Below are 23,497 nucleotides of genomic sequence, written 5' to 3' on the forward strand. Positions count from 1 at the left end.
GCCTGACTCGAGGAGCGCGCGGTTGGCAACCCTCAGCAAGGCGCCTCTAACACGTGCCACGGGCGTCTGTCGCTCTTGTTTAGCTCCATATTCAATCGATATGGTAGGTGAGTACATTGAGACTCGTAGCAGATTACTCGAGACAGAATTCAATTTCAACACCTTCGAGGCGCGTCGGGTCCAGCGCGGCCGGCGTCAAGGCATACGTGCGAAGCGGGCCGTTTTTCTGCTTCCCTTTCGTCATCATGGGAAGGCGTGCTGCGGTAGCAGAGCACGAGGATGGCCGCCTTGCCGTCGCTCGGACTCACTTCAGAGCTCGAGTCGTGAGCCCTCTTGCTGCAACATCGTTTCATCGTTGAACGCCTGATCTTGCTAGCTTTCCTCTTCCCCTCGTTAGTTCTAGTGTCAGGATGGCGATCACCTACCACGAACCAGCTCCCTCGGACGATGGACTTCAGTCTGATGGCGCATCGGTGGTCATTGCTGTCGTCCCCGACGTCTCTCATGCGCCCTCTACATTCAGGCCGCTTGCCTCCCTTCCCGGAGTACCCAATCCTCCCTCCCCCAGTGAGCGCTGCGACGCCTCTGCAACTCCAAGGGGACTCATACGCTCGGACACAACCTTTCATAGACTCCCCCGTGCGAGCCGGCTGAGAGACCGCTGCACTCAAGACCAGAGGACTTCCCCTGCCGAGATGCGCGACGCCGATCTGTGGTTCGAGGACGGGACGCTGGTGCTCGTCGTCGAGAACACCGCGTTCCGCGTGTTCAAGGGCCTTCTCACACTCCACTCTCCCGTGTTCAAGGCCATGCTAGAGACCCATTCCTCGGAAGCGTGACGTCGGATCTACGCTGATTACGGCGGGAGTGCGCGGTGGTACATCTGCCAGATTCTGCGCGCGACTGGAGATACGTTCTACAGGTGCTAACTAAGGCGGCTCACGAGCGCTGAGGTACGTGTCTCTTTGATGTCCTCGTGTGGGACGTACGTTGACGGGGCTTCAGTTTTATCGGAGAGGATGGATCCGAGCAGGCGTATTACGTGGGCATGGAGGAGCTTTTGGCCTACGTCCGTCTGGGGTACAAGTACAAAATCGAAGACCTTTACCGGAGGAGCTTGGGGTCCATGCAACGCCGAGTCAGCCTTGCAAGCGGCGATCCGAACGGTTCAAATCTGTATCTCCAGCCCTCTCACGCACCGCATGTCGTGAACCTCGCGCGGCTGACCGGGGAACTCTCACTCCTTCCGTATGCGCTGCTTCTATGTTCCCCAGCTGTTGTCGGGCCCGACTCCGAGGGCCATTCGTCTACAGTGATGGAAAATTAGAGCTTCTCAATCAAGAGGACAGCTCGCGCTGTGTACGCGCAACGCAGAAGATCGTTCTAGCCACACTCGCTGCGGCGACCGAGGTGGTACTTCCCCCCATCCAATGTTCAGGAAACATAAGGCCGCCTTGTCAGCAGACGATGGACGGCCTTGTGCACACCCTTCTCCCCTCACTCATGGCGTCAGAGTCTTCGAAGATGGATCTCTTGCTGTGGAAATTCCTCGACCGAGATGATGTGGTGTCTGCAATGGAAATGCTCTGCGATGGCTGTCAAGATACGATCACAAAGCGGGTCGAGAGCCGGCGTCGAGAGGTGTGGCGCGGCTTGCCCTCTCTGTTCGGTCTCGACATCCCCGGATGGGGAGACATCGTGCCTGACACTCCTCTCGTTGCGGATCCTTCCCCCACGTGTCAGCTCGAGGAGACGGGTTCCCTTCCATTCCGACGCGACAAGGGGCTGTGGTTCTCAGACGGAACGCTTGTACTCGTTGTCGAAGACATCGCGTTCCGTGTGTACAAGGGTATCCTCACGCAGCATTCGTCCGTTCTCCAAACCCTACTATCCCACCCTACATCTCTTGCCACGGAAGGAGTCGCCGTCGAGAGAACGCGAGTTGACGATACACAGTGCATGCTTTTGCATCTCCCCGACTCTCGAGAGACTGGAGATATTTGCTGAGGATCCTTGTCATCGGTGGTGGGCGAACGCTGCAGTAAGTTGACTTGTTATGCGTTTACCTTATGTGCGGTCTACTACCAACCGTCAGTTTCATCCACCCGAGAACAATGACACGTCTGCGAGCGCTGAAGAGCTCCTGGCGTTCATCCGGTTAGGCCACAAGTACCAGGTGAAATACAACCTGTCTCAGCTCAGTCTCCGTTCCCTCAAGTCCCATTTCGAGCCGAAAATCAGCCGCCAAAGGGCTTTTGGGGCTTTTGAACCGTCGCCTAAGCCCCTCATCGTCGATATGCGCCTTGCGTAGTCAACGTCGCTAGGCTCACCGGAGATTCCACCCTTCTCCCATACGCAATGCTGCTTTGCTCGACCGCCATCAATCCCGAATACACAGGCGTCTTTGTGTACAGCGACGGCACACGGGAGGAAATCAACCCGGCAGACAGGAGCGCTGCGCAAGCGACGCGTGACTTGTACTCACCACTATATCCGCCGTCACTGCGGTTGTTCTTCCGTGGTGGGTGTCCAGGGCGGGCCAGTGGGGAAACTTGCTTGGTCGTCCCCACCGTCCCAGCCGGGAATGGACTATCACATCGTGCCACAGGCGATGGACAAGCTCGCCCGAACCCTTCTCCTGAATGGCGGCTCCAAAGTCTGTTAGATCCTTTGTTATTCTTTCCTCGACCGAGATGACGTGAAGTCTGCGAAGGCAGCGCTTTGCAGCGATGCCGGCAATGTATCGACGGTCGCGTTATGAGGAGCGTCAGGTGGTGTGGAACAAGCTGCCCTCGCTGTTTGGAATCCAGGTTTTGGAGGGGGCTCCCGTTATTGATGACGCCGCTTGTGTATGTATGTAGTCTTGGTCGATTTTTCAGGAGGTCATGCAGTTAGAGGTCACGTCATCTGATTGCATATATTATATTCGCACGCCTGCCCTAAAGCGGCGTCTGCCGCTGGCAGCCGGGATTGCCTGTCCAGCTTGCGCATGTCTTCTCGCACTGTTCTATGATTCTACGACTATCTCACCACAATACTTTGATCATGTCTTCTCATCAAACTTGTGACTCTTCCCCATGGTGCCGGTTTGCCAAAGATCCTAGGTAATTACTCTGCGTTACTTGCCTATCCCTCAGTCTATCCGAGGTGAACTCCGAGGGCTCGTTGTGGCGCGCGAAGTCGCCCATTTCCACGTCCCCGGCCGACAGTTCAAGATACGCATGACGGCCGGCGGTGGCCGCGCTCTTTCCGCAATGAAGACATGCACATCGGGACCGATGGAGTCCGGGACGCTGGCGATGGCGCTCCAGGAGGCGAGGCTTTCGCATCCGGGTCTGGAGTGTCGAAACGCTGTGGGGGCTGGGAACGCTTCAGGTCCGTTTTCGTTTACGTGATTCCCCCTCTCTCCCATGTCCACTCGGACCAAGCGCAGCCTGCGCCTTGCTGGCTGTCCTCGGTCCGAGACGTACATAGTCTCTGCGCTTCGTCCTGCGAGATAGCTTCTTGACTGTTCATGGTCATGCAAGAACGCCCCTTGTATCACTGGACCTCGGCTCGGTGTGCGCTCGTACCCAGGTCCCGTCCTCATGCGATCGTGAGCACTAGGTCCAGTCCATCTGCGCCACCGGGTATGCACGCAGCTCGGTGCCACTGTGTTTATGATCAAGTTCTGTTCCGATGTTAGTGCGATGGGACCGGCCCCGTCAGCGCTCGGGTGAGGCTCATCATCGCACCTGCTACTAGTCATGTTGTGGCAGCGAGCGGTGTTACGTAGCTTCTTGCGTCATACCATCCCCTGGCTGTGCAACCTGGTGTTGTTCTCAGCGTTCAGTCGGGGTTTTGTCTTGACGTAGTCTCCACCGCGTCGGGCTTCACGAGCCAAATCCGCCGACGGGGAAATGTCTCGACAACGGCATGGTGAATCACTCCGGCAGAAAGCCCACGAGGAGATCGCGTGTCCGCTTGCTTCACGTTCTTCCTTCTGAGCATGTCTATTGTATTAGGTTTGTTCCGATTCAGACCGGACGGGCACTTCCTCCGCAACTATGTTCGCCGCGGCCCGAATTCTGCTAACTCGCCTCGACTGTTCCTGTGGCCCTGCGCAACTTACGACAGTTGACGTGTGCAGCGCGCTCTGCTATTTCTGCGTCCGCGCAGGCGTTTCATTGCTCACATGTCACGCTCCCGCGTCCGCAGGTCCCACGAAACGCTGATCGGAACTTGCACAGAACGCTCGGGCTAGCCTTGTACGCGTAGAGCGACAGGGACGCCGCGCCCTCAGTGCGCCCCCACAAATGCTGTTCTCACGGAGACCGCGGGACCCACGACTCCGACCCCGACATGACCCTCCTCTCGGCGTATAAAAGAGCCCTACCCCGCGCCGTCCGTCTCCATCCCTCGCAGCTCTCTCTCCCTCGTCCCTTCCACCAACGCCCCATCTCTCGTACCTACCCTCTCACCCTCTCATCAACTCGCACCATGTCCTCCGCGATCGTCCTCCCCGACCTCCAGAACTTCGTTCAGCAACGCATCACGGCTCTGTACACCGCGCCCAGCGCGGAGGCCTTCGCGGAGGCCTTCGACTCGTTCGTCGGCCAGCACGCCCACATCACCGTCAACGGCAGGAAGACGTCCCGCGCCGCGTACCAGAAGCTCCTCCTCGGCGAGGTCAACGGCGACCTGAGCGCGACGGTCACGTTTGGCGACGTCGTGGCGGTGCCCGCGGACCCGGAGGGCCAGGACTTGAACAAGATCGGGGTGCGTAGCCGTCGTCGCCGCGTCTCGCTCGTCTCGGAACCAGCGCTCACCGTGGCTTCTCGTTTGCAGACCGGCACCGTCGGCGCGTTCTTCAGGGCGAACATCGTCGGACGCATCATCGTCCTCGGCTCGCGCGAGTCCAAGACCGTCACCTCGTCCTTCAACGTCACGTACGTCCTGTCTCGCCGCTCTCCCGCGTGATGTCGTATTTATTGAGCGGGTGGCCGAGCAGCGTCGAGAAGGACACCTCGCTGTCGCCGCCCATCATCGGTCATGGGGGCGCGTTCGACGCGCGCCGCGCGACGCTCATCAACGACGTGCTCACGAACGTCGAGAACCCGATCAAGCTCCCGACCGGCACCACGACGAGCGCGTGAGCATCGCGTCTGCCGGAGAGACTGAGAGCGTACGATTTGTACTGTACTTTTGTATGCTAATATTGACGATATCTGCTTATCGCAAACATGGATGTTTCACAACGAAAGACTTCAGGCCCGATAGTCAACGGCAAGCAGTTCTCCCGCGCCGAGTACAAGAAGCTCTCCCTCGACGAGCTACACGGCGACGACAGCGAGTTGCGCGCTCAAGTCACGTCCGCGACGCCGTCGAGGTGCACGCCGCGCCTCTGCATTTCGAGAAGCTATACGGTGTGATCGACGGAGAGACGAAGTGGCCTACTCGCGCTTCCACACGCGATCGACGCCGATGTAGACCGGACCGGCGCGTGTCTTCAAGGGGCACCTCGAGGGGCCGCGCTGTCGTCCCAGACGGTCTCCTCGTCCTTCACGCCACGTGCGGCGTCGCACTTAGGCGCACCGGCCTGAAGTGTGGGGATGGGTCGCTGTTGGAGCCGACACCCCTCGGACCCGGGCGACAGTGGGGGGCTTGGGGGGAGACGCGCACACATGTGGACATCATCATATAGCTCATGAATCGTGATCGCGACGGCCTTGTTCCGCGGCGCTGCAGAGCGAAAGCATTCGATATGTAGGCTACATCCACAGGCTCTAAAAATAGATGCGGGCCTCCCATTCGGGAACCTCCAGACCGAACAGTGAGGGCAGTTTATTCCACACCACACGGCGCTGCTGCCTTATGCGGCGTTGATCTCACAGCTACAGCTCCCGCACATGGCCTCCATAGCTTCTTGCATATCCTCGCGCTTGCAACATCCACAACAAGGGGTCCAGAAGAGATTGAGGCTCCATAACAACGGGAAGAAGTGTACGCGCAAGAGCCTCAACCGTTCCTGGCATGTCGGGGCGTGCTTCCCCGGAGTCGGGTCGGCGGAAGGCTTGCGCGTGCACCCTGCAACGTCCAACCGGGGCAGGACCACCGCGGCCACGGCGGACATCGTGGTGAGCACAAGCTTCGGCGTCGCTTGAAGACAAAGAATCCTGTCTCCTGCATTGATCTCCTCTACTTTGCCGTCACTGTACGTGTATGCACCTGTGTAATCGGGATTGACGGATTTCGAGCATAGCATCATCGTGTAGGGGAGAAGAGACAGCTCCCCGGTGAGACGCGCAACGTTCACTATACAGGGTGCGTATGCAGGTTTGAGCCGAGGAGCTAGAACACAGTCGAAAAACCAAGGTTCGGTCCTCGGCTCGAGATGGGCTTTCAGACAACCAAGACCGCGGCGGCGTAGATCATTCATCTGGTACTTGTAACCTAGTCGGATGAACGCCAGGAAAGTTTCGGTACTCGCAGCCTCGTCGTCCTTCTCAAGCTCGACGAACCTGGCACCAAGGTGACTTGTCAGCGCGCAATTGTAACAGACAAGCAATTCATGCTTACTGCAATGCCCTCGCCCCGCCGATTGTCAGTGCTCGCAGCACATACTTCCATTCCCTCGCAGAGTCAGGAAAACGCAGCACCGTGCACTGCTCGCCATCAATGAGCACCGTCTCGAAGGTGACGCCTTCTGGAAGAGGGATGCCGGGATCGACAAGATTTGCTTGAGCACGGCGGAATGGGAGGCGAGAATACCCTTGTACACGCGGAAACGGTGTCTTCGGCGGCAAGTATGATCGTCCCATCATCAAACCACAGCTCCGTGTCTGGTCGCTCGTTCAGGAAATCCATGCTATGCAGTGATCTGAGTTCGTTGAGCTTGTCCGTGGAAGAGGGGGAAATCGAGAGGAGTATCAGCCACGTCGCGAGACCGACAGCGACGGTAATTTGCTCCACATCGTCTCATTCCCTGTGGTGATCCGCATGTCGAGCTTTCCAAGCAACGATGACACATCGCCTCCTCGCGGATTGTATTCATGTCGTTCGTGCATCTCAACAGCAAAGGATCCAGCGGCGCCGTTACACGGGGAGAAGGGTACGTGCGAGGTTGTCCATCGGCTGCTGGCATGTCTTCCGAGTGGACAATGGATGAGGGGAAGAACCACCTCGTGCGCCGTCTGGAACGTGTCTTGAACGAGCTGAAGTGTTGCCCGTAACACGCGCATGGTCTTCCCTGTTGAGGTGTTCTTCTTGCCGTCACTGTAGACGAACCTCCCATCGAAGCCTGGAACGACATCCGTTGAACACAGCAGCAACGCATACGGTATGAGTGAACGCTGTCCAGTGAGCCGTCCGATGTTAACGACACACAGTGCGTAGGGGGTTGAAGGGGGTGGATTCCTTGGTATCTGCCGGGGTTTGACAAGGAATCGCAGGGATTGCATGCTACGTGTGTACAGGGCCTCGAATCGGTACTTGTAACCCAGACGACGAACGCTAAGCTCCTCGGTGTCGTGGTGTTCGGCTTCTTCGACTCTGTCTTTGATAAAGCTGATTTTCTTCAGAGCACGCACCTCCCGAAGACATTAGTCGACACGTACCTCAGCGCCGTTCACCACCGACGACAAGCACCCGCAGCACGTACCGCCATTCCCGAGCAGAGTCCGGCAATGCACGACCGCACACTCCTTCGATCAGCATAGACGATGCCAACGTCTCTTCTGGAGCAGAATCGGGGCTCGCGAGCATGGCTCTGAACACGGGGAATGGAGTGTGAGAAGGCCCTTGAACACGCGAAACGCGTGTTCTCGACGACGAGCACCAGAGTCCCGTCCTCGAACCATAGATCGGGGGAGCGCATCTCGGCAGGGAAATCCTCTGGGTCTTTGGGTTGCGCGGTCTTCTCCAGCTCGCACGGCGATGGAAGACCTATGCAAGGTTGTGTCCGATGCGGACGAGTCCCGCCTTAGACTTGCAAGCGGAGTCGCAGCGCGATCAGGGGAGGGAGATGATGGGTACCACCAGGAAGGGTAGAAAAATGGCTTAACGATGGGGAGCACATGAGAGAGTCGGGGCGCAACGAATGCACTCACCGATGCGCCATCAGACTGAATTCCATCGTCCGAGGGAGCTGGTTCGCGTAGGTGATCGCCATCCCTGATACTAGAATTAGATAGGGGAAGAAAGCAAACTAGTGAGATACGGCGTTCAGCGACAGTGGCGAGAGGAAAGCAGCGACGCTCAAGGGCTCACGACTGGAGCTCGACGGTCAGTGCACGCGGCAGCAAGGCGCGTCATCCTCGTGCTCTGCTACCGCAGCACTCCTTCCCACGACGAAATAGAAGCAGCAAGGACGGCACTTTTCGAAGTGACATCAAGGAAATACTGGTTTCAAGACAAAGTCGCGTGCCCCCGGTCCCTCCGTCCGGACAAACCGGTCAGATTGGATTCTCGTTCTCGGCACACCGGGCGTTCCCGTCCCCTGGTCGCATCTACCTCTTCGCGACCCTCGAGAATGCATCAGATCTAACTGTGCCCAAGGGAGAACTATGCATACACGGCTGATACACTGAAGGTACTGATAGCGAACTCCGGACGGATTTGCGTGGGGCGGCCTTTGCTCTCCGACACCTTCGGGTCTGCACCGTTCGGTCAGCTCTACGCTCGCGATCACGGGCGAGGAAACGTACTGTGCAGTGCAGCGTGGTCACCTGCCCCACCGTTCATCTCGAGGACACCCCTCGCGTGGCCACCTCGCTCGGCAAGGATTCTGAGTGTTATCTGAGCACCTCCCGGACAGTGTATACACAGATGAACGTACTGGAATGTGACTGCCAAGAATGCAGTCGCCTCGCGGCGGCGTATCTGTATTCGTGTCGACGGGGATGACGCCCACGGCCGCACTGCTGGGCCGTCTCCGAGATTCCAGTTATTAGGCCGGCGGCAACGCGGGTCGAGGTGGAAGAAGAGCTGCGTCGGACGCGATCTTGTAGATGACGAACTCCTGGTCCTGCACGTAAGGTGATTCGGACGCAGAATAAGGAGTGAGAAAGATGGAAGCACACTTGGCGAGGTGGACTTGAAGACTGACTTGAAGTTTTGAAATCAGAGTTGTGAAATCGATGAACTGCCCTATCTCCGTCTGAAAGGTCGTCTGTCCATAAGAGCCATATCAACCCCACTGTACGCATGCGCGCAGAACAAAGCGGACGTACATCGTGAAAGGCTTCGGGAAAGGTGCGTGGCGTGGTAGTGCTTGACGAGGAAGAAGTAGATGGCGCCCTCGAGCGTTCCATCACGAACCGTCCGCACCGTTTACCGCCCGCTGCAGCCCGTCGCAACCTCCATACTCTCCACCACGCGAGCCATGTCCGCTGCACCCCCGCCCTTGACCTCCATCGTGCCGAGACCGCTCAACTCAATCCTGAACTTGCCCGAGAAGAGGACGACGGCCTGAAGGTGAGCTCTGTTAAGCTCCGGCGTGGGGCGCAGAGAGTGAAGAGGACAAAACTCACGAGCTCAGTGCACCGGGAGAGGAGGGTGGCATCAGATATTCATCGGCGTGCGGGCGCCCCTTGAGGATCTCCGTGGAGTGGAAGAACGATATGCCGCGGTTGAGCGTGCCACCTGGGAGTACGTGGCAGTCCAAAGTCTGACGGGAAGGATTGGGGTGGCGGATGACATCGGTGGACATGCCCTTCTGCTCGAGATATACGTGGAGCCGATCGTGGAGGACGGGGAAGATGGGTCTTTTCTGTATCTTCGCGTCGGCCATGGGTATAGTAGCAGGTGCGGGTGCGGGCATGGGAGTCGGCGCGCGATCGGAGGTGGGAACACACCGCACGACGATGGTTGAGCACTTGCCCGTCCGCACCTGGCCGCTTTCCCGTCTTTGTCCTCGGGGTGTCCATCTTCATCGCGTCTCGACCATGCCACGCGTCCAAGCGTGGACCCCGACTCCCGTCAGCGGCGACCTGGATCCACGGAAGCAACGGACAGGTCCGTCCACACCCTCCCCCTCCACGTGGTGCTGCGTTCTAGGACGAGCAGGTAGTCGAGTCGTGGTCCACGGCGACGTCCTTGATGTACTGGGAGCCGATGTTCCGCGCAAGCTTGGTCAACCGGTCACGATTGGGGGTCCTTGCCGGCGATTTTTTCCGGCTTCCAGGCGACGGTGTGGACGAGACAAGCACCGAGATCCTCGGAGTTGTTATTGAGCGCGACGGATTGGGCGATACCGCCTGGGAGGTGCGGTTAGCACACGCAGAGCACGGCCGGGGCCAGGAGAAAAGCGCAAGATGAGCAATGGGTGATGTGCAAGAAAAGGGTGGGTACGAGTGGAGGGGCGGGGGGTCGCGCATGAGGCACCGTCCGCCCTCTGGCAACGCACCAAGGAGACGCAGGGGTAGAGCGATAATACTTACCTTTCGTGATCTCTCCCGAGTCCGACCGGCTCAGCCGCGCCCAACTTACCGCGCTGGTCCGAGAACACCATCTCCTCGTACTCGCGTACTCCAGCAATCGCTCTCCAATGTATGACGCAAGCGTTGTGAACAAAGTATTGTGGTGAGATGTAGAAAAATAAGATAGCATGGCGGGAAGCGTTTGGACGGGGACCCGGGTTCACCACGATAAACGCAAGCTTGGCTGCAAGCGCGTGGGCGCTGCTTCAGGGCAGGCGTATGAATGGTATATGTAATCAGGTAACGTGATTTCGAGCTACTCGACTGCTGAGTCCGAATACGTCACTTATCCCCTTTGCCTTCCTCTAATGTAACCAGCTAGGCCTCAAGCTCCTCGCATGGCTCGTGTACTCCGATGTGGAGCGGTAAACGTTATCTGTGGAGGACTTCGCACTCTGCTTCAGCCTTGCCATACAACTGGTACGCCGTATAGCGCGCATCCCTTCCCTGCACTCATGTCAGCCTTGTATATCTCAGTGCAGTCAGGTCGCGAAGGCTATAAACCAACCTTTCCTCAAAGGTGGCCTTATTCGATCTCCTATGCGCCTGAAATATCCTCAAGGCCAAATATCGTTGGTAGCGTGTTCCATACTACTCGGCGCTGTTGTCTGACTCGTCCTGAAACTTCATCCCAACAGCGGAGGCACAGAGAGCTCTTTGCGGCCTGCATCGAATCGTGCCTGAGAAGGTCCCACATCAAAGGGTCCAGAGGGCGCGTCGGAGATGTCACGGCCAAGAGGAGGGTGCGGGTGAGGCCGTCCATCGTTTGCTGGCACGGGACTTTTCCTGGCAATGGTTGAGTCGTGCACCCGACAGGGGGTAGAATTACAGAGTGGACGGCGGAGATGGTGGCAAGTACGAGGTGATGGGTGGCCTGCACACACCGTTCTTCGTCGGCCTTGTTCAGAGGCTCGCGAGTCCCGTCGCTGTAGCTGAATACGCCGGTGAACTTCGGGTAAACGGACCTCGAACAGAGAAGCATCGCGTAGGGAAGAAGAGAACACTCCCCCACCACGCGCGCGAGGTTGACGACAACCGGTGCCTCCGTCGCATCGAAAAAGGGAGGGTGATCGTCCCAGGGCGAGAGAGAAGATGATAGCAGCAGTGGGTTGATATGGCGCTCGAGTGCTTTGACGCTTGTTTGGCACAGGTCTTCAATCTGGTATTTGTGTCCGAGACGTATATAGGCCAAGAGTTCCTCGGTCTTCAAGTCGAGTGGTCGGGAAACCCTCTCACTGAGGAATCTGATCATTTGTCAGAGTGAGACTAACCGTCTGAACTGGGAGGGATACGTTACCGTAACCCTCGGGCGCCGCCCATGATCAGCACACGCAAAACATATCGCCATTCTCTCGCCGAGTCTGGCAGATGCACCACGGCGCACTGCACCAGGTTTCCGTCGACGGAGCGTGACTCCGCAGAACCGATGTTGGGGGCAGGGAGGGGAGGGAGCGTGAACATGTCCTTGAACACTGCAGAGTGGTGTGCGAGGAGACCTTTGTACACGCGGAACGCGGTGTCTTCGACGATCAGTTCGAGCGTGCCATCCTCGAACCACAGCTCACTGTCGCGCTTGGGGGAGGAAACTTCGCCGGCACCGGGTGCGTTGTAGCCAAGCATGTGACGGGAGCTATCCGCCGCAGCGGAGAAACGACTGAGTGGGAAGGGGTTCGACGAGGCCGAGGTAGTAGACGTGGACTAGAAGGGAAAAGGCGATGTAAGAGAGGCAGCCATACATTACGAGGCAGCCTGGGAAACATACAAGCGAACTTTGTTCGGCTTGAGCGTCGGTGCCTCTGATTGACTGTGGTTGAGGATAGCGGAACGTGAACATGCGTCTGGATGCGAAAGGTACTGGTCGACGGGCTCAACGCAGGGACGACTCGCATATCGATATCGACGGATCGAGCATGCAATGGAACCCCTTTCCAGATGACAGCGTGGGTAGAAGGTTGACTATGAGCAGTCACGTAACCTCTCAGGTGAATGGACGCGCAATATTTCTCGTCTCAACTACTCACAACTTCATTTAGAAACACACTATGTATTGTGCTCTTCCAACTCTCTGCAGACGGGGGAGCGTGCGGTCTGGAAGTCGGGTGGGAGGCGTGGTGAAGGAAGGGGGCGGAGCGGGCGAATGGAGGCTGCTTAGGGCAGCGAGGGCTTGCTTTGGAGACACAGATAGTGCCGACTGGTGCGACGTACGCGAGTCTTCAAACGTTCACTGCTCAGAAAGTTTAAAAGACATGTGGTGAGGACGAACACGCTTCGGGATTCGGAGCCCTTTAATAGGCGAGAACCGGCCGGACGTCAGTGGCTACTCAGGGAATCGGTGTTCTTTGAAGACGCTGGTGCGGATGAGAGGCCGGCCGACGAGGTCGAGGGGCATAAGAAGAAACGCCGTCCCCGACCTCCACGCAGGGTGATAGAGGTTTGAAGAAAGGACGAGCTGCCAAGCGTCGCTCTGTGGTGACGAGGACGGCGTCGGCCCGGTTGCCCGCGCGTTCTGCGGCTTGGCGCTCGGAATCCGCGGTTATCCAGACTAAAGGGCGAAACCTTCGATTGCTCGACCGTGGTCATATCGATCAACAGAATCTACCGCTCACCAACCCCCCATCCTGGAACTTCAAGACCGAACAGCTCAGGTAACTTGTTCCACACCGCACGGCGCTTCCGTCCAACCCTACGCTCCATCTCCCTACAACAGCTCGAGCACAGCGCCGCCTTCGCCTCCCGCAAGTCCTCGCGTTCCCAGAAAGTCCACATGAGGGGGTCCAGCGACGCCTTCGACCCCAGCATCGAAAAAAGAACGGTGCGGCCAAGCTCGTCCCTTTTCTCTTGGCACTCCTCGACCTCGCAGGAGTCGATGCGGGGCAGGACCACCGCGGCCACAGCGTTCATCGTGGTCAGCACGAGCCCGTGCGTTGCGCGAAGACAACGCGCTCCGTCTTCGGGTTGATCCGCCCCGCTTGCCGTCGCTGTACGTGAACTCGCCGGTGTATGTGGCGTCGAGGGAGGTCGAGCAGAACAGCATCGCGTACGGGAGAAGAGAGAGCTCGCCGGTGAGTCGCGCGACGTTGACCACGCAGAGCGCCTGACCTGACTGGAATGTTTCCGGGAAACTATCGCTGTCGTAGTTGTCGGATCCCAACTGGGGCTCGAATCTGACCTTCAGGCTGCGAAGACTTCGCCAGAGCAGGTCGTTCATTTGGTACTTGTGACCGAGTCGAATGGATGCGAGGAGCTCTTCGAAGGTCGCTGATTCGTCCAAGTTCTCCGCGGGCTTGATGAAGCTACGATACGGTCAGAGCGCGATCCACAGTAAGATGTGGAAAGTAGTGACTCACTGCAGCGCCCGCTCACCACCGACAATTAGAATCCGCAACACATATCTCCAATCCCTCGAAGAGTCCGGCAAATGCAGTACTGTGCAATGATCGCCATCGACCGTCGTGTTCTCGACAGTTACGCCCTCAGGAGTAGGGATTGAGGGAAGCGAGAGGATGTCCCTCAGGACCGGGAAATGGTGCGTGATGAGGCCTTTGTACACGCGGAATGAAGTGTCTTCGACGGCGAGTACTAACGTCCCGTCAGAGAACCATAACACTGGGTCGCGCCGCGCAGCAATGTGATCCGTCGCCGGGGGTGCAACGAGGCTGGTGAGCATTGGCCAAGGGTTTTCAGCAAGAGCAGCCTTGGCTGGGGAGGAGTCCCATCCTGGGACGTCGAGACCAAAGAGTGAGGGGAGTTTGGCCCATGTTGCCACACGCTGACATTGTATCCGACTGCCTATCTTTGGCCGGCAGTAACTGCATAGAGCCTTCATCACAGTCATCACGTCATCTCGCTCAGCGAACGTCCACAGTAAGGGGTCCAGCGGAGGCTTGGACGTCATGAGGGCAGGGAAGAGGTTGCGCACGAGATTGTCCATGTTCTGCTGACAGAACACAGAGGCGGACGTCCGAATCTCCGCGGTTCTTGCAGTTAATGAGGGGAAGGACCACATTACTGACCGCATTTAGGGCGGCCATGACTACTTGCTGCGTACCCTGGACACAACATGCGCTGTCGTCCTGATTGAGATCTTCTTCGCGTCCGTCGCTGTAGACGAACCGCCCTTAGAGTGGGAGAAATGGACGTGGAACATAGCAGCATCGCGTATGGCACGAAGGATAGTTCCCAGTGATCCGCGCGAGGTTCACGACGCAAGGCGCGAAGGAAGGTCGGAGAGTGGGATGATACAATGTGCCGTTCGGCTCGAGTTGGTCCCTCAGGGACCGCATACTACGCGCGTACATGCCGTCAAGTTGGTACTTGTATCCAAGACGAGCGAATGCCAAGAGCTCTTCGGTTTCCTTGTCGTCTTTACTGGAGACTGACTGGTCGTGGTTCGCGGCGTCAATGAAGCTAGATTCGCCTCAGCACCATTCGCTCAAAACGTCGCCGGTGCACGTACCTCAATGTCCGTCCACCGCCCGCGACCAGCACCCGCAGCACGTATCTCCACTCCTGCGCAGAGTCCGGCAAATGCACGACCGCACACACCCTCCCGTCGATCAGCGTAGATCCGATGGTCACGTCTTCTGGGGCGGAATTGGGACCCGCGAGCATGGCCTTGAACACGGGAGAATGGAGGGTGAGAATACCCTTGAACACGCGGAACGCGGTGTTCTCGACGACGAGCACCAGTGTTCCGTCCTCGAACCACAGATCGGGGTCGCGCATCTGCATGGGGAAGTCTTCTGAGTCTTTGGGGGCGGTGGTCTTCTCCAGCTCGCACGGAGATGGAGAGCTACGACAAGGGTTGTGTCCGAGGCGGATGAGTCCCTCCTTGAGGGGGTTGCAAGCGGTGTGGCAGAGGGTTCAGGGAATTGGGTACCACCGGGAAGGGGCGAAACGACGGCCTGAGCGATGGGGAGGGCGCATGAGCGACGTCAGGGACGACAGCGAACTGACTCACCGATGCGCCATCAGACTGAATTCCATCATCCGAGGGACCAGCTGGTTCGCGGTAGATGATCGCCATCCCTGATACTAGAACAATTTGAGGGGGAGGAGAGCAAAGGTAGCGAGATGTGAGCGTTCAATGATGGTGAGAAGGACAGCAGCAAAATGGTTCACGACTCGAGCTCGACGTTGAATCCAAGCAGTGGCAAAGCAAGCCGTCCTCGTGCTCTGCTACCGCAGCACACTTTCCCATGACGAAATTGGAGCAGGAAAAACAGCACGTCTTCGCACCTATGCCAGACATAACATCCAGCATCGCATGACTGAAAAGTGGAAACGTCCGAAAGTTCGACCATGAAACACGTACATGAACGGGATCTACTCAGACTCGTCATCGTGACACGTCCAGACCAAACAACCCGGGCAGCTTGTTCCACACCATCCGCCACTGCTTCCTCACCCCCGCCCGCTCCCAACTCGAGCCCAACGCATCCTTCGCCGCTTGCATGTCCGCACGCTCGCACAGCGGGTCCAGCGGGGCCTTCGACACCATCATCGCGGGCAGCACCGTCCGCGCGAGGCCGTCCATCGCCTGCTGACACGATGGGGGTCGCAGACCCCGTGCACTGGGGGCAGAAGCACTGCGGTGACGACGGACATCGTGGTGAGGACAAATTGGTGTGTGGCCCGGAGGGGGCGAGCTTCGTCTTCGCCGCTGAGCCGCCGTCGCTGTAAAATAACTCGCCTGTGTATGCGGGTTTGACCGACCCCGCGCAGAAGATCATCGCATCGTGGAGGAGAGAGAGTTCCCCGGGAGGCGGGCGGCATTGACGACGCAAAGCGCGTACGCTGGGCTGATCGTCGGCGGCCGCCGGTACTTGGGGCCGAGCGGATGTTCGATTGCGTTTGACTCGTCCTGGCCTGCCGTCAGAACGCACTCTGGACCAAGAGATATACGTGGGTGGCTTACATCGCAGCGGTCTCCCGCCATCCACGAGAAGCACTCGCAGCACAAACCTCCACGCCCTCGAAGAGCCTAGTAGATGCCAGACCACGCACGTGTCCTCTCACGGCCGGGTAGGGGAATGGGGAGGGCGAGAGCATGCGCCTGAGCACGGAGGAATGGACGACACCTTGTAGACGCGGAACGCAATGTCCTCGGAAGCGACAGTCTCAACGTCGAACCAGAACCCCCGCAGCGATGCTTGAGAAGCACTTCTTCCTCGGAGAGTCATCTTCGAAAGGTTGAAGGCAGTAAGGCCGACGACAGCCTGACCGTGTGGGCGGGAAGTCGTCGGAAGTTGCGCATAAAGGTCGGGTGGCTACCCTCAGGAGAGGCTTGCAGGAGCATATGTACATATGACAGAAGTGCGCGAGGGCGGGAGGTGGGATGAGGACTTCACGGTCCGGTCAGCCGCCGCGCCACGTGTGTACTGTACCTCGTGCCAAGCGGGGTGCCGCTGCCCGCGCAGCTTGCACAACGTTCGCCGCGTTGCTTTCGTCCATATCCATCACCCGCTTGACTTCCAAATCTTGCCCTATAAATTTGATAAAATGGAGGTCGAGGTGAGGGCTTTTCTCGCGTCACGCTTCCCTTGACTCATCGGAGTCCGCAGAAAGCCAATCACAGCAGGACCCGAGACGAGGAATTTGACTTCGAGGACGGCTCCCTCATTCTCGCCGTTCAAGGAGTGGAGTTTCGGGTACACACCGGTGTTCTCTCCAGACACTCTCCCGTCTTCAAGGATATGGCTGCACTCGGGTCCGAAAAAGCATCCAGTGACGAGATGTCCCCGCCATGTCCTGTCGTCGAGCTCCAGGACTCCGCCCGCGATTGGCGACACGTTCTGCGAGCTATATACCAGAACGATCCACTATCAAGGCATGTAAACATTGGTCACCGTCGCACTTCCACCAGCTAATCTATGATCCGTGTCGTAGATTGGAAGAACTTGTCCAAAGCCCTGAGGACCGGAGCCGTCCCGATTTCGACACACTCTCGGCTTACATCCGTCTCGGACACAAGTATCAGATGGATAGACTACAGAACCCCGCCATGAAATATATAAAATGGTACTTCGATCCAACTTTCGAGTATGGAAGGAACGCCACAATCGCGACACTTACACGCTGCCTGGATGCGCCCCCCAGTGCGCGATCGGCATCGTCAACATCGCCCGGCTTGTCGGGGATACGTCGATTCTCCCACTCGCCTTCCTCTCTTGTAACCAGCTAGGCCGCAAGCTCCTTCAAGGGTTCGTGTACTCCGATGGGGACGGGAGACATTATCTGTGGAGGACTTCGCACTCTGTTTAGTGCTACGCCTAGCTTGGTGCAACACGGGGCCAAGAACACCTTCGTTCTTCTCCTTTCGCGCGAAGGGACGGTATGCTCACGAAAATCCAAAGCACGGGTGAACAATCGATGTGCAGGCACCCTTGCAACCATGACGGAAGACCTCTACGACGACGCATTTGCTGGGCTCTCCACATCGCCTAGCCGTTCGTTCAGATCGACCTAAGCCAGTTATGCACCCATTGTCTGGACGAGATCGCGCCAAAGTGCGACATTTACAATCGGAGGACACTAGCGGCATTGGCGTCGTTCTTCGAAGAAGAGGGAAAGAAATAGGACACCGCCATCAAGGTCAGTTGTCGTCCGATTGAACGTCCAAGTCTCCATGTTGACATTGGGTCTTTTTTCGATCCTAGCACGATACCAGGAACTTTGGATCATCCCAGATACTTGTTTTGGATCCAGCGAGGATTTGATTGATATACGCGGCTTGTACACGGCGCTGCTACTGGACGCGCGCCTCCCTTCATCAGCTAACGCTATGTAGCGCCTCTCGGGCACATTGCAAGGCTCCATGCTGAGTTATGTTCCACGTACACGGATACGCAGAGCAGAGGCTCCGCGAGGGGGGAAGCAGGGCCGAGCGAGAACACGGAACCCGGAGTTGCGAACCTGTGTCACGCCGTCGAACCGTCACTGAGTGACTGAGAGTGCTAGCTGCGAGTGATCAGACGCTCCGTCAATTAATAACTTGATAAATAGATCTCGTAACGACTCGAATACATACTCAGAGGGAGAGCACACGCTTGCCATGAAAAACGCGGTACGCTGACCAGATTCATGACGTCATCGGATCGGCCCGCTGTCGATTCACCGTTACTACAATCGGCACTTCAGTGCAACGTCCCTACACTCATGTTAGCCTTGAATATCTCATGGGTCATGTCGCAATGCTGTAAACTCACCTCCCTCCCCTCAAAGCTAGTCCCTTGTGTATCCAGGAATATCCCCAAGGCCGAATATCGTGGCACTTGTTCCATATCACTCGGCGCTGCTGTCTGACTCGTCCTGAAACTTCTTCCCAACAGCGGAGACACAGAGAAGTCTGTGCGGCCCGCATGGACTCGTGCTTCAGAAAACCCCACATCAAAGGGTCCAGGGGGCGCGTTGGAGACGTCAATGCCGGAAGAAGAGTGCGAACGAGGCCGTCCATGGTCTGCTGGCACGGAACTTTTCCTGGCAACGGCTGAGTCGTGCACCCGATAGGAGGTAGAAGTACGGAATGGACGGCGGAGATGGTGGCGAGTACGAGCTCATGGGTGCCCTGCACACACCGCTCTTCGTCGGCCTTGTTCAGAGGCTCGCAAGTCCCGTCGCTGTAGCTGGTGACACCGGTGAACTCCGGGGTAACGGACCTCGAACAGAGGAGCATCGCGTAAGGAAGGAGAGAATACTCCTCCACTACGCGCGCGAGGTTGATGATGCCCGGTGCCTCCTTCGCATCCAACGAAGAGGGGTAGTCGACCAATGACACGAACAAACTTGACATCGATGCCAGTACAGGATTGGCATGGTGCTTGAGTGCTATGACGCTTCTTTGGCACAGGTCTTCAATCTGGTATTTATGTCCCAGACGTATATAGGCCAGGAGTTCCTCGGTCTTGGGTAGGGATAGCCCCCCACTGAATAATCTGATCGTTTGTCAGAGTGAGAGTAACCCTCTGAATTGGGAGGGGTAATTTACCGCAACTCCCGTACGCTGCCCGTGATCAGCACGCGCAAAACGTATCGCCACTCCCTCGACGAGTCCGGCAGATGCACGACAGCGTACTGAGCCAGGTTGCCGTCGACGGAGCGTGACTCCACAGAGCCGATGTCGGGGGAATTGAGAAGAGGGAGCGCGAACATGTCCTTGAACACCGCAGAATGGTGTGCGAGGAGCCCTTTGTACACGCGGAACGCGGTGTCTTCGACGATCAGCTCGAGCGTGCCATCCTCGAACCACAGCTCACTGTCGCGCTTGGGGGAGGAAACTTCGCCGGTACCGGGTGCGTTGTGGCCGAGCATGTGAGCGGAAAGGGGTTTGACGATGTCGAGGTAGTGGGGGTCGACTAGAAGGGGAACGCGATGCATGAGAGGCAGCACATTGCGGGGCAGTCGAGGAAACGTACAAACAAATGTTCGCTTGAGTGTCAATGCCTCTGATTGGGGTTTGGATGCGAAGATGAGGAGCTGGTCGATGGGCTCAACGCAAGTCTAAATATCTATAGCGACGGATCGAGCATGTCATGGAACCCCTTTGCTCAGGAGTTTGCACACCCCTGCCAGATGACAGCGATGACTGTGAGCAGATACGGGACGACGATAAGCGATATGTCTCGTCCGCGTCTGCGCACACCTCACGCAGCAGCTACTCGACTTCCAACGAAACCGTTTCGAGGTCAAGCAGCGCCGGCACCCTCTTCCACATCACCCGGCGCTGCTGCTTGACACGAGTCTCGATCTCTGGCCAGCAGCCCGCACACAACGCCTCGTTCGCGCGCCGCACGACTCGACACATATTAAAAGTGCGCAAAAGAGGCGAGAACGCACACCCCACGACGGCGGTCGAGCACTCGCCCGCTCGCACCCCCTCCCCGTTTTTTTCCTCCGGTATCCATCTCCATCGCCTCGCGTCTCTTCTTCACCAAACCGCTTCCGCGCGCCGAGAGGGATAGCACTCACGAGACCACGTCTGCCCAGATCTCCTCCCGTCAGCGGCGGCGCGGACGCAACGGTCAGGACCACCCACGCCTCATCGTCCACGTTGCGCCGCAACTATGACGTGCGAGTAGTGGAGTCGTAGCCCGCGACGACGTCCTTGATATGGGATACTACGGGTGCGTCGGAAGGACTTGAACGCGGTCTGGTTCGAGAACTTCATATCCTCGTGCACGCGTCCTTCGGCACGCGCCTTTCAGCTAGTTGTGGTGTACGACGAAAGTGTTGCTGGCGTGAAGACGGAAGTCGGAGACACGAGAACAGAGGTGATGTATTGGTGGTGGTGTGGATCGGAGGAGACATGTTAATGTCAAGCTCGCACGGCGTAGCGCTACCTCGGACTGCGTCACACGAGTGACGTTTCGTCACAGCTTATTGAACGACGTCGAGATCTGGCATAGGCGGATGAGACAGCCAGCTTATCATTGGCCATGGTAGCTCGTGGCACGGTATAGTACAAGGACACTCAATACACGGCATATCCCAGTAACGTACAAGTAGGAAAGCAAGATGCGCGACGTCAAGAACAACCGCACCATCATTGTCTCTCCCAGTGGTCTCTCGACCTGCTGGGCTCGTGTCGGTCATCTCTCCAGGCCCCATCTCCCTGCACATCGCTGTGGCGAGGCCGGTCGTGGTAGTTATCCCGCCCACGACCGCGCCCGTGCCAGTGGCTTCGGTGCCCTCATCGTTGCTGCTGAGCTGGGATGTCGCCGCTTCCTTTCGCCCCCATCGCTGGGCCCATGCCAATTACTGGTATGCTGGTCGCCATAAGTCCACGACGGCCGCGCTGGCAGACCTGCAGCCCAGTCTGGCGCCGCGCCCATGGTTTCCTCCTCACGCGCGACAGCAGCGTAGGGCAGCGGACCAGGGGCGGTCGGGGCGTTCCTGTTCGGGCGGATCGTCACGACGTGGAAGTCGACCGCGACTTCGGTGTGCACGGGGCGCGAGCCGTCCGGGCACCAGCCCTCCGCGGCCTGCCGCGCCATCTCGCGCACGATCCCGTGCCGCAGCTTCGTCTGCGGGTTGCTCATGTTCGTGAGCTCGCCCACCGGCGCCGGGAACCTGTCGAGCCCCAGGGCAAACGTCAGCTCCGGCGCGTGCAGAGAAACGTGGTGACGCACCTCGCGCCGATGTGGTTCATGACGAGCCGCTCCGCCGCGATCGTGCGTGCGAACGCACCGGCCATCCCAGGTGTGCTGTGGCCACGCGAGATGGCCTTCTCGCGCACGCTCTCCGGAGTACGGTTCTTCCCCGTGCGTCCCGACGGGTCGACGTGTGCGGGGATGTGCGCATCTGTGGCCTCGTGCACGAGCAACGATACTGGTATCTTGACCGGTACGTCGTGGCCCCACGGGTCGCGTTCGGGCAGGGGAGACGCGAATGGCGGCTCGTCGTGCACCAGCGGGGCAAGGGGCGAGGGGTCATACGTGTCTCCGAGAATGACGAGCTTCCGAGGGAGCGGGGATTCGGCCGTGAGGGGCTCGCGGGGAACCTCGCGAATCACATAGCCAATGCATGGGTCTGACGGCGGGTGTGAGGGCGGTATCACCGGAAAGAACAAAAGAACACTGACCGCGATGTTGGATCGGCCCTGCGTCGACGATCAGCCCGCACCCGCGCTGGCCGCCGATCTCCCTGTTCACAATCCGCGGCCAGTACCCGGCCTCGTCGCAGTGGATGTCCCGCCCGACCTTCTCGCTCGCGTTCCGCACGTCCGTCTCGTCCGCGCCCTCCCCTGCGCGCACCTCAGCGGGAACGGACGGCTGCTCACCTGGGAAGAGAAGTTCGTGCACGATATACGCTTGTGAGCTACGGGTGTGAGTGACGTTCCAGAGCATGCGGATCATGCGGCGGATCCCGCGCGGCCCAAATATCTCGACTTTGGTGGACGATTTGTTTGCTGGCGGGGCGTCGGGGTCGATTACAGGTTTTGGGATGCCGAGGATGTTGCGGAGAAAGGTAAGGATGCCCATGGTATGGTCCGCTAAGAGCGCGTAAGCGCTCGCCGTCGGGTTTGGCGACTATATGCGCGCATATATACGGATACAGAGGAAGGGGACTGACACGGGGAGGAGACTGACCGTGCATGTGGGTAATAAAGATCTTGGAGACCTGGTTGACTCGTACCCTCTGGTAGCCGGGGCGGTACGGCTGGTTCTCAAACTGACGGACAGTTCCCTCCGCGCAGTCAAACACTGTTATGTAGACACAGTGGTCAGTCCCCCCTCAACTGCTCTGCTCGAGGGTGCAGCGGAGACGTATGAGGGTGAATACGCACTCCAGAGAGACCCGTCCCCAGCCAAGTCCGCGACCAGACTTGAGCAGTTGCGCGTTTGAGTCGGTCCTCCTCCGCTGGTGGTGCCGAGGAAGGTGACGGTGATGTCGTGCGACATGCTCGCCGTGAACTGGAGGCGAATGTTTGCGAGTCTGGGGCGAGTGGCGGATCGCGGTCGGAAGGGGTGGGAGACAAAGGGCGGGCTATGATACACGAGGAAACGTCTGGGAGAGAGAGAGAAGAAGGCAAGGACCATCGCGCTCAAGAGGTTACAATCATCAGCGACTTCCAACACGCGCGCCCACAGACGCGTGTCGGCCACCGAAGTCACGGCGAGCTTCGCGCCCCGGGACTGGCGGCGCGCGCTGGGACGTCTTCTCACAGATCCCGCACGTCCATCGTTGTTCTTGCTCTTCCGTTGGCTCTCGCTGGCAGCTGCCGTCAATGTCGCATCTTGGCCGCCCATGGCCGCCGTGGCTTATGAGCTCGCCGGCTTCTTTCTCGCCCTTGCTGCCCCTCCGACTTCGCCTTCGCACTCCTCCGCCCCGGGCATCTCGCCGCGCCGTCTGCGGACCGACATCGATGGTCCATCTGCTATGGCGCCCTCTGCTCCTGCAGACGTACCCCGGACCACTGTTCGCTAAGACGGGCTATGACCTCTCGCTTTTCACCAACGCTCTCTACCCCGCCATCGTCGTTCTCATCCTCACCACCGCAACCGTCGGTATCTTCACCGGGCTTGCCCTCTTCGCCTTTATAG

At 58.4% G+C, this 23,497-nt stretch overlaps 8 protein-coding genes across 8 annotated transcripts; 4 read left to right on the forward strand and 4 right to left on the reverse strand.

Moving 5' to 3' along the window:
* Positions 1-410: 410 nt before the first annotated feature.
* BXZ73DRAFT_103202 (uncharacterized protein) lies at positions 411-839 on the forward strand (the record flags this gene model as incomplete). The annotated part of the gene is made up of 2 exons (XM_048015503.1): positions 411-567; positions 673-839. The coding sequence occupies 2 exons, from the start codon at positions 411-413 to the stop codon at positions 837-839; spliced, it is 324 nt and encodes a 107-aa protein (XP_047876060.1).
* A 907-nt stretch (positions 840-1,746) lies between these two features.
* Positions 1,747-2,018, forward strand: BXZ73DRAFT_33250 (uncharacterized protein; the record flags this gene model as incomplete). Its single annotated transcript, XM_048017828.1, has 2 exons — positions 1,747-1,955; positions 1,988-2,018. Coding segments are annotated over 2 exons (240 nt in total), but the record flags the coding sequence as incomplete, so codon positions are not given.
* A 2,461-nt stretch (positions 2,019-4,479) lies between these two features.
* On the forward strand, positions 4,480-4,959 carry BXZ73DRAFT_49798 (uncharacterized protein; the record flags this gene model as incomplete). Its single annotated transcript, XM_048020318.1, has 2 exons — positions 4,480-4,758; positions 4,828-4,959. 2 exons carry the CDS (start codon positions 4,480-4,482, stop codon positions 4,957-4,959), a joined length of 411 nt encoding a protein of 136 aa, XP_047876062.1.
* A 1,123-nt stretch (positions 4,960-6,082) lies between these two features.
* Positions 6,083-6,448, reverse strand: BXZ73DRAFT_32167 (uncharacterized protein; the record flags this gene model as incomplete). Its single annotated transcript, XM_048017816.1, has 1 exon — positions 6,083-6,448. A coding segment is annotated over one exon (366 nt), but the record flags the coding sequence as incomplete, so codon positions are not given.
* A 2,478-nt stretch (positions 6,449-8,926) lies between these two features.
* BXZ73DRAFT_103205 (uncharacterized protein) lies at positions 8,927-9,799 on the reverse strand (the record flags this gene model as incomplete). The annotated part of the gene is made up of 5 exons (XM_048015504.1): positions 8,927-9,004; positions 9,086-9,148; positions 9,210-9,249; positions 9,314-9,460; positions 9,510-9,799. The coding sequence occupies 5 exons, from the start codon at positions 9,797-9,799 to the stop codon at positions 8,927-8,929; spliced, it is 618 nt and encodes a 205-aa protein (XP_047876064.1).
* Positions 9,800-10,995: 1,196 nt separating this feature from the next.
* On the reverse strand, positions 10,996-12,077 carry BXZ73DRAFT_49813 (uncharacterized protein; the record flags this gene model as incomplete). Its single annotated transcript, XM_048020325.1, has 2 exons — positions 10,996-11,692; positions 11,755-12,077. The coding sequence occupies 2 exons, from the start codon at positions 12,075-12,077 to the stop codon at positions 10,996-10,998; spliced, it is 1,020 nt and encodes a 339-aa protein (XP_047876065.1).
* A 4,686-nt stretch (positions 12,078-16,763) lies between these two features.
* BXZ73DRAFT_78993 (uncharacterized protein) lies at positions 16,764-19,230 on the forward strand (the record flags this gene model as incomplete). The annotated part of the gene is made up of 8 exons (XM_048022983.1): positions 16,764-16,970; positions 17,021-17,290; positions 17,556-17,659; positions 17,721-17,790; positions 17,861-18,050; positions 18,491-18,522; positions 18,788-18,913; positions 18,973-19,230. The coding sequence occupies 8 exons, from the start codon at positions 16,764-16,766 to the stop codon at positions 19,228-19,230; spliced, it is 1,257 nt and encodes a 418-aa protein (XP_047876066.1).
* A 1,388-nt stretch (positions 19,231-20,618) lies between these two features.
* Positions 20,619-22,855, reverse strand: BXZ73DRAFT_91090 (beta-lactamase-like protein; the record flags this gene model as incomplete). The annotated part of the gene is made up of 6 exons (XM_048025858.1): positions 20,619-20,800; positions 21,328-21,524; positions 21,584-21,983; positions 22,036-22,446; positions 22,544-22,657; positions 22,741-22,855. 6 exons carry the CDS (start codon positions 22,853-22,855, stop codon positions 20,619-20,621), a joined length of 1,419 nt encoding a protein of 472 aa, XP_047876067.1.
* Between the last annotated feature and the right edge of the window lie 642 nt (positions 22,856-23,497).

The sequence above is a fragment of the Epithele typhae genome (assembly GCF_022376455.1).
Source record: "Epithele typhae strain CBS 203.58 chromosome Unknown BXZ73scaffold_38, whole genome shotgun sequence".
NCBI lineage: Eukaryota > Fungi > Basidiomycota > Agaricomycetes > Polyporales > Epitheliaceae > Epithele > Epithele typhae.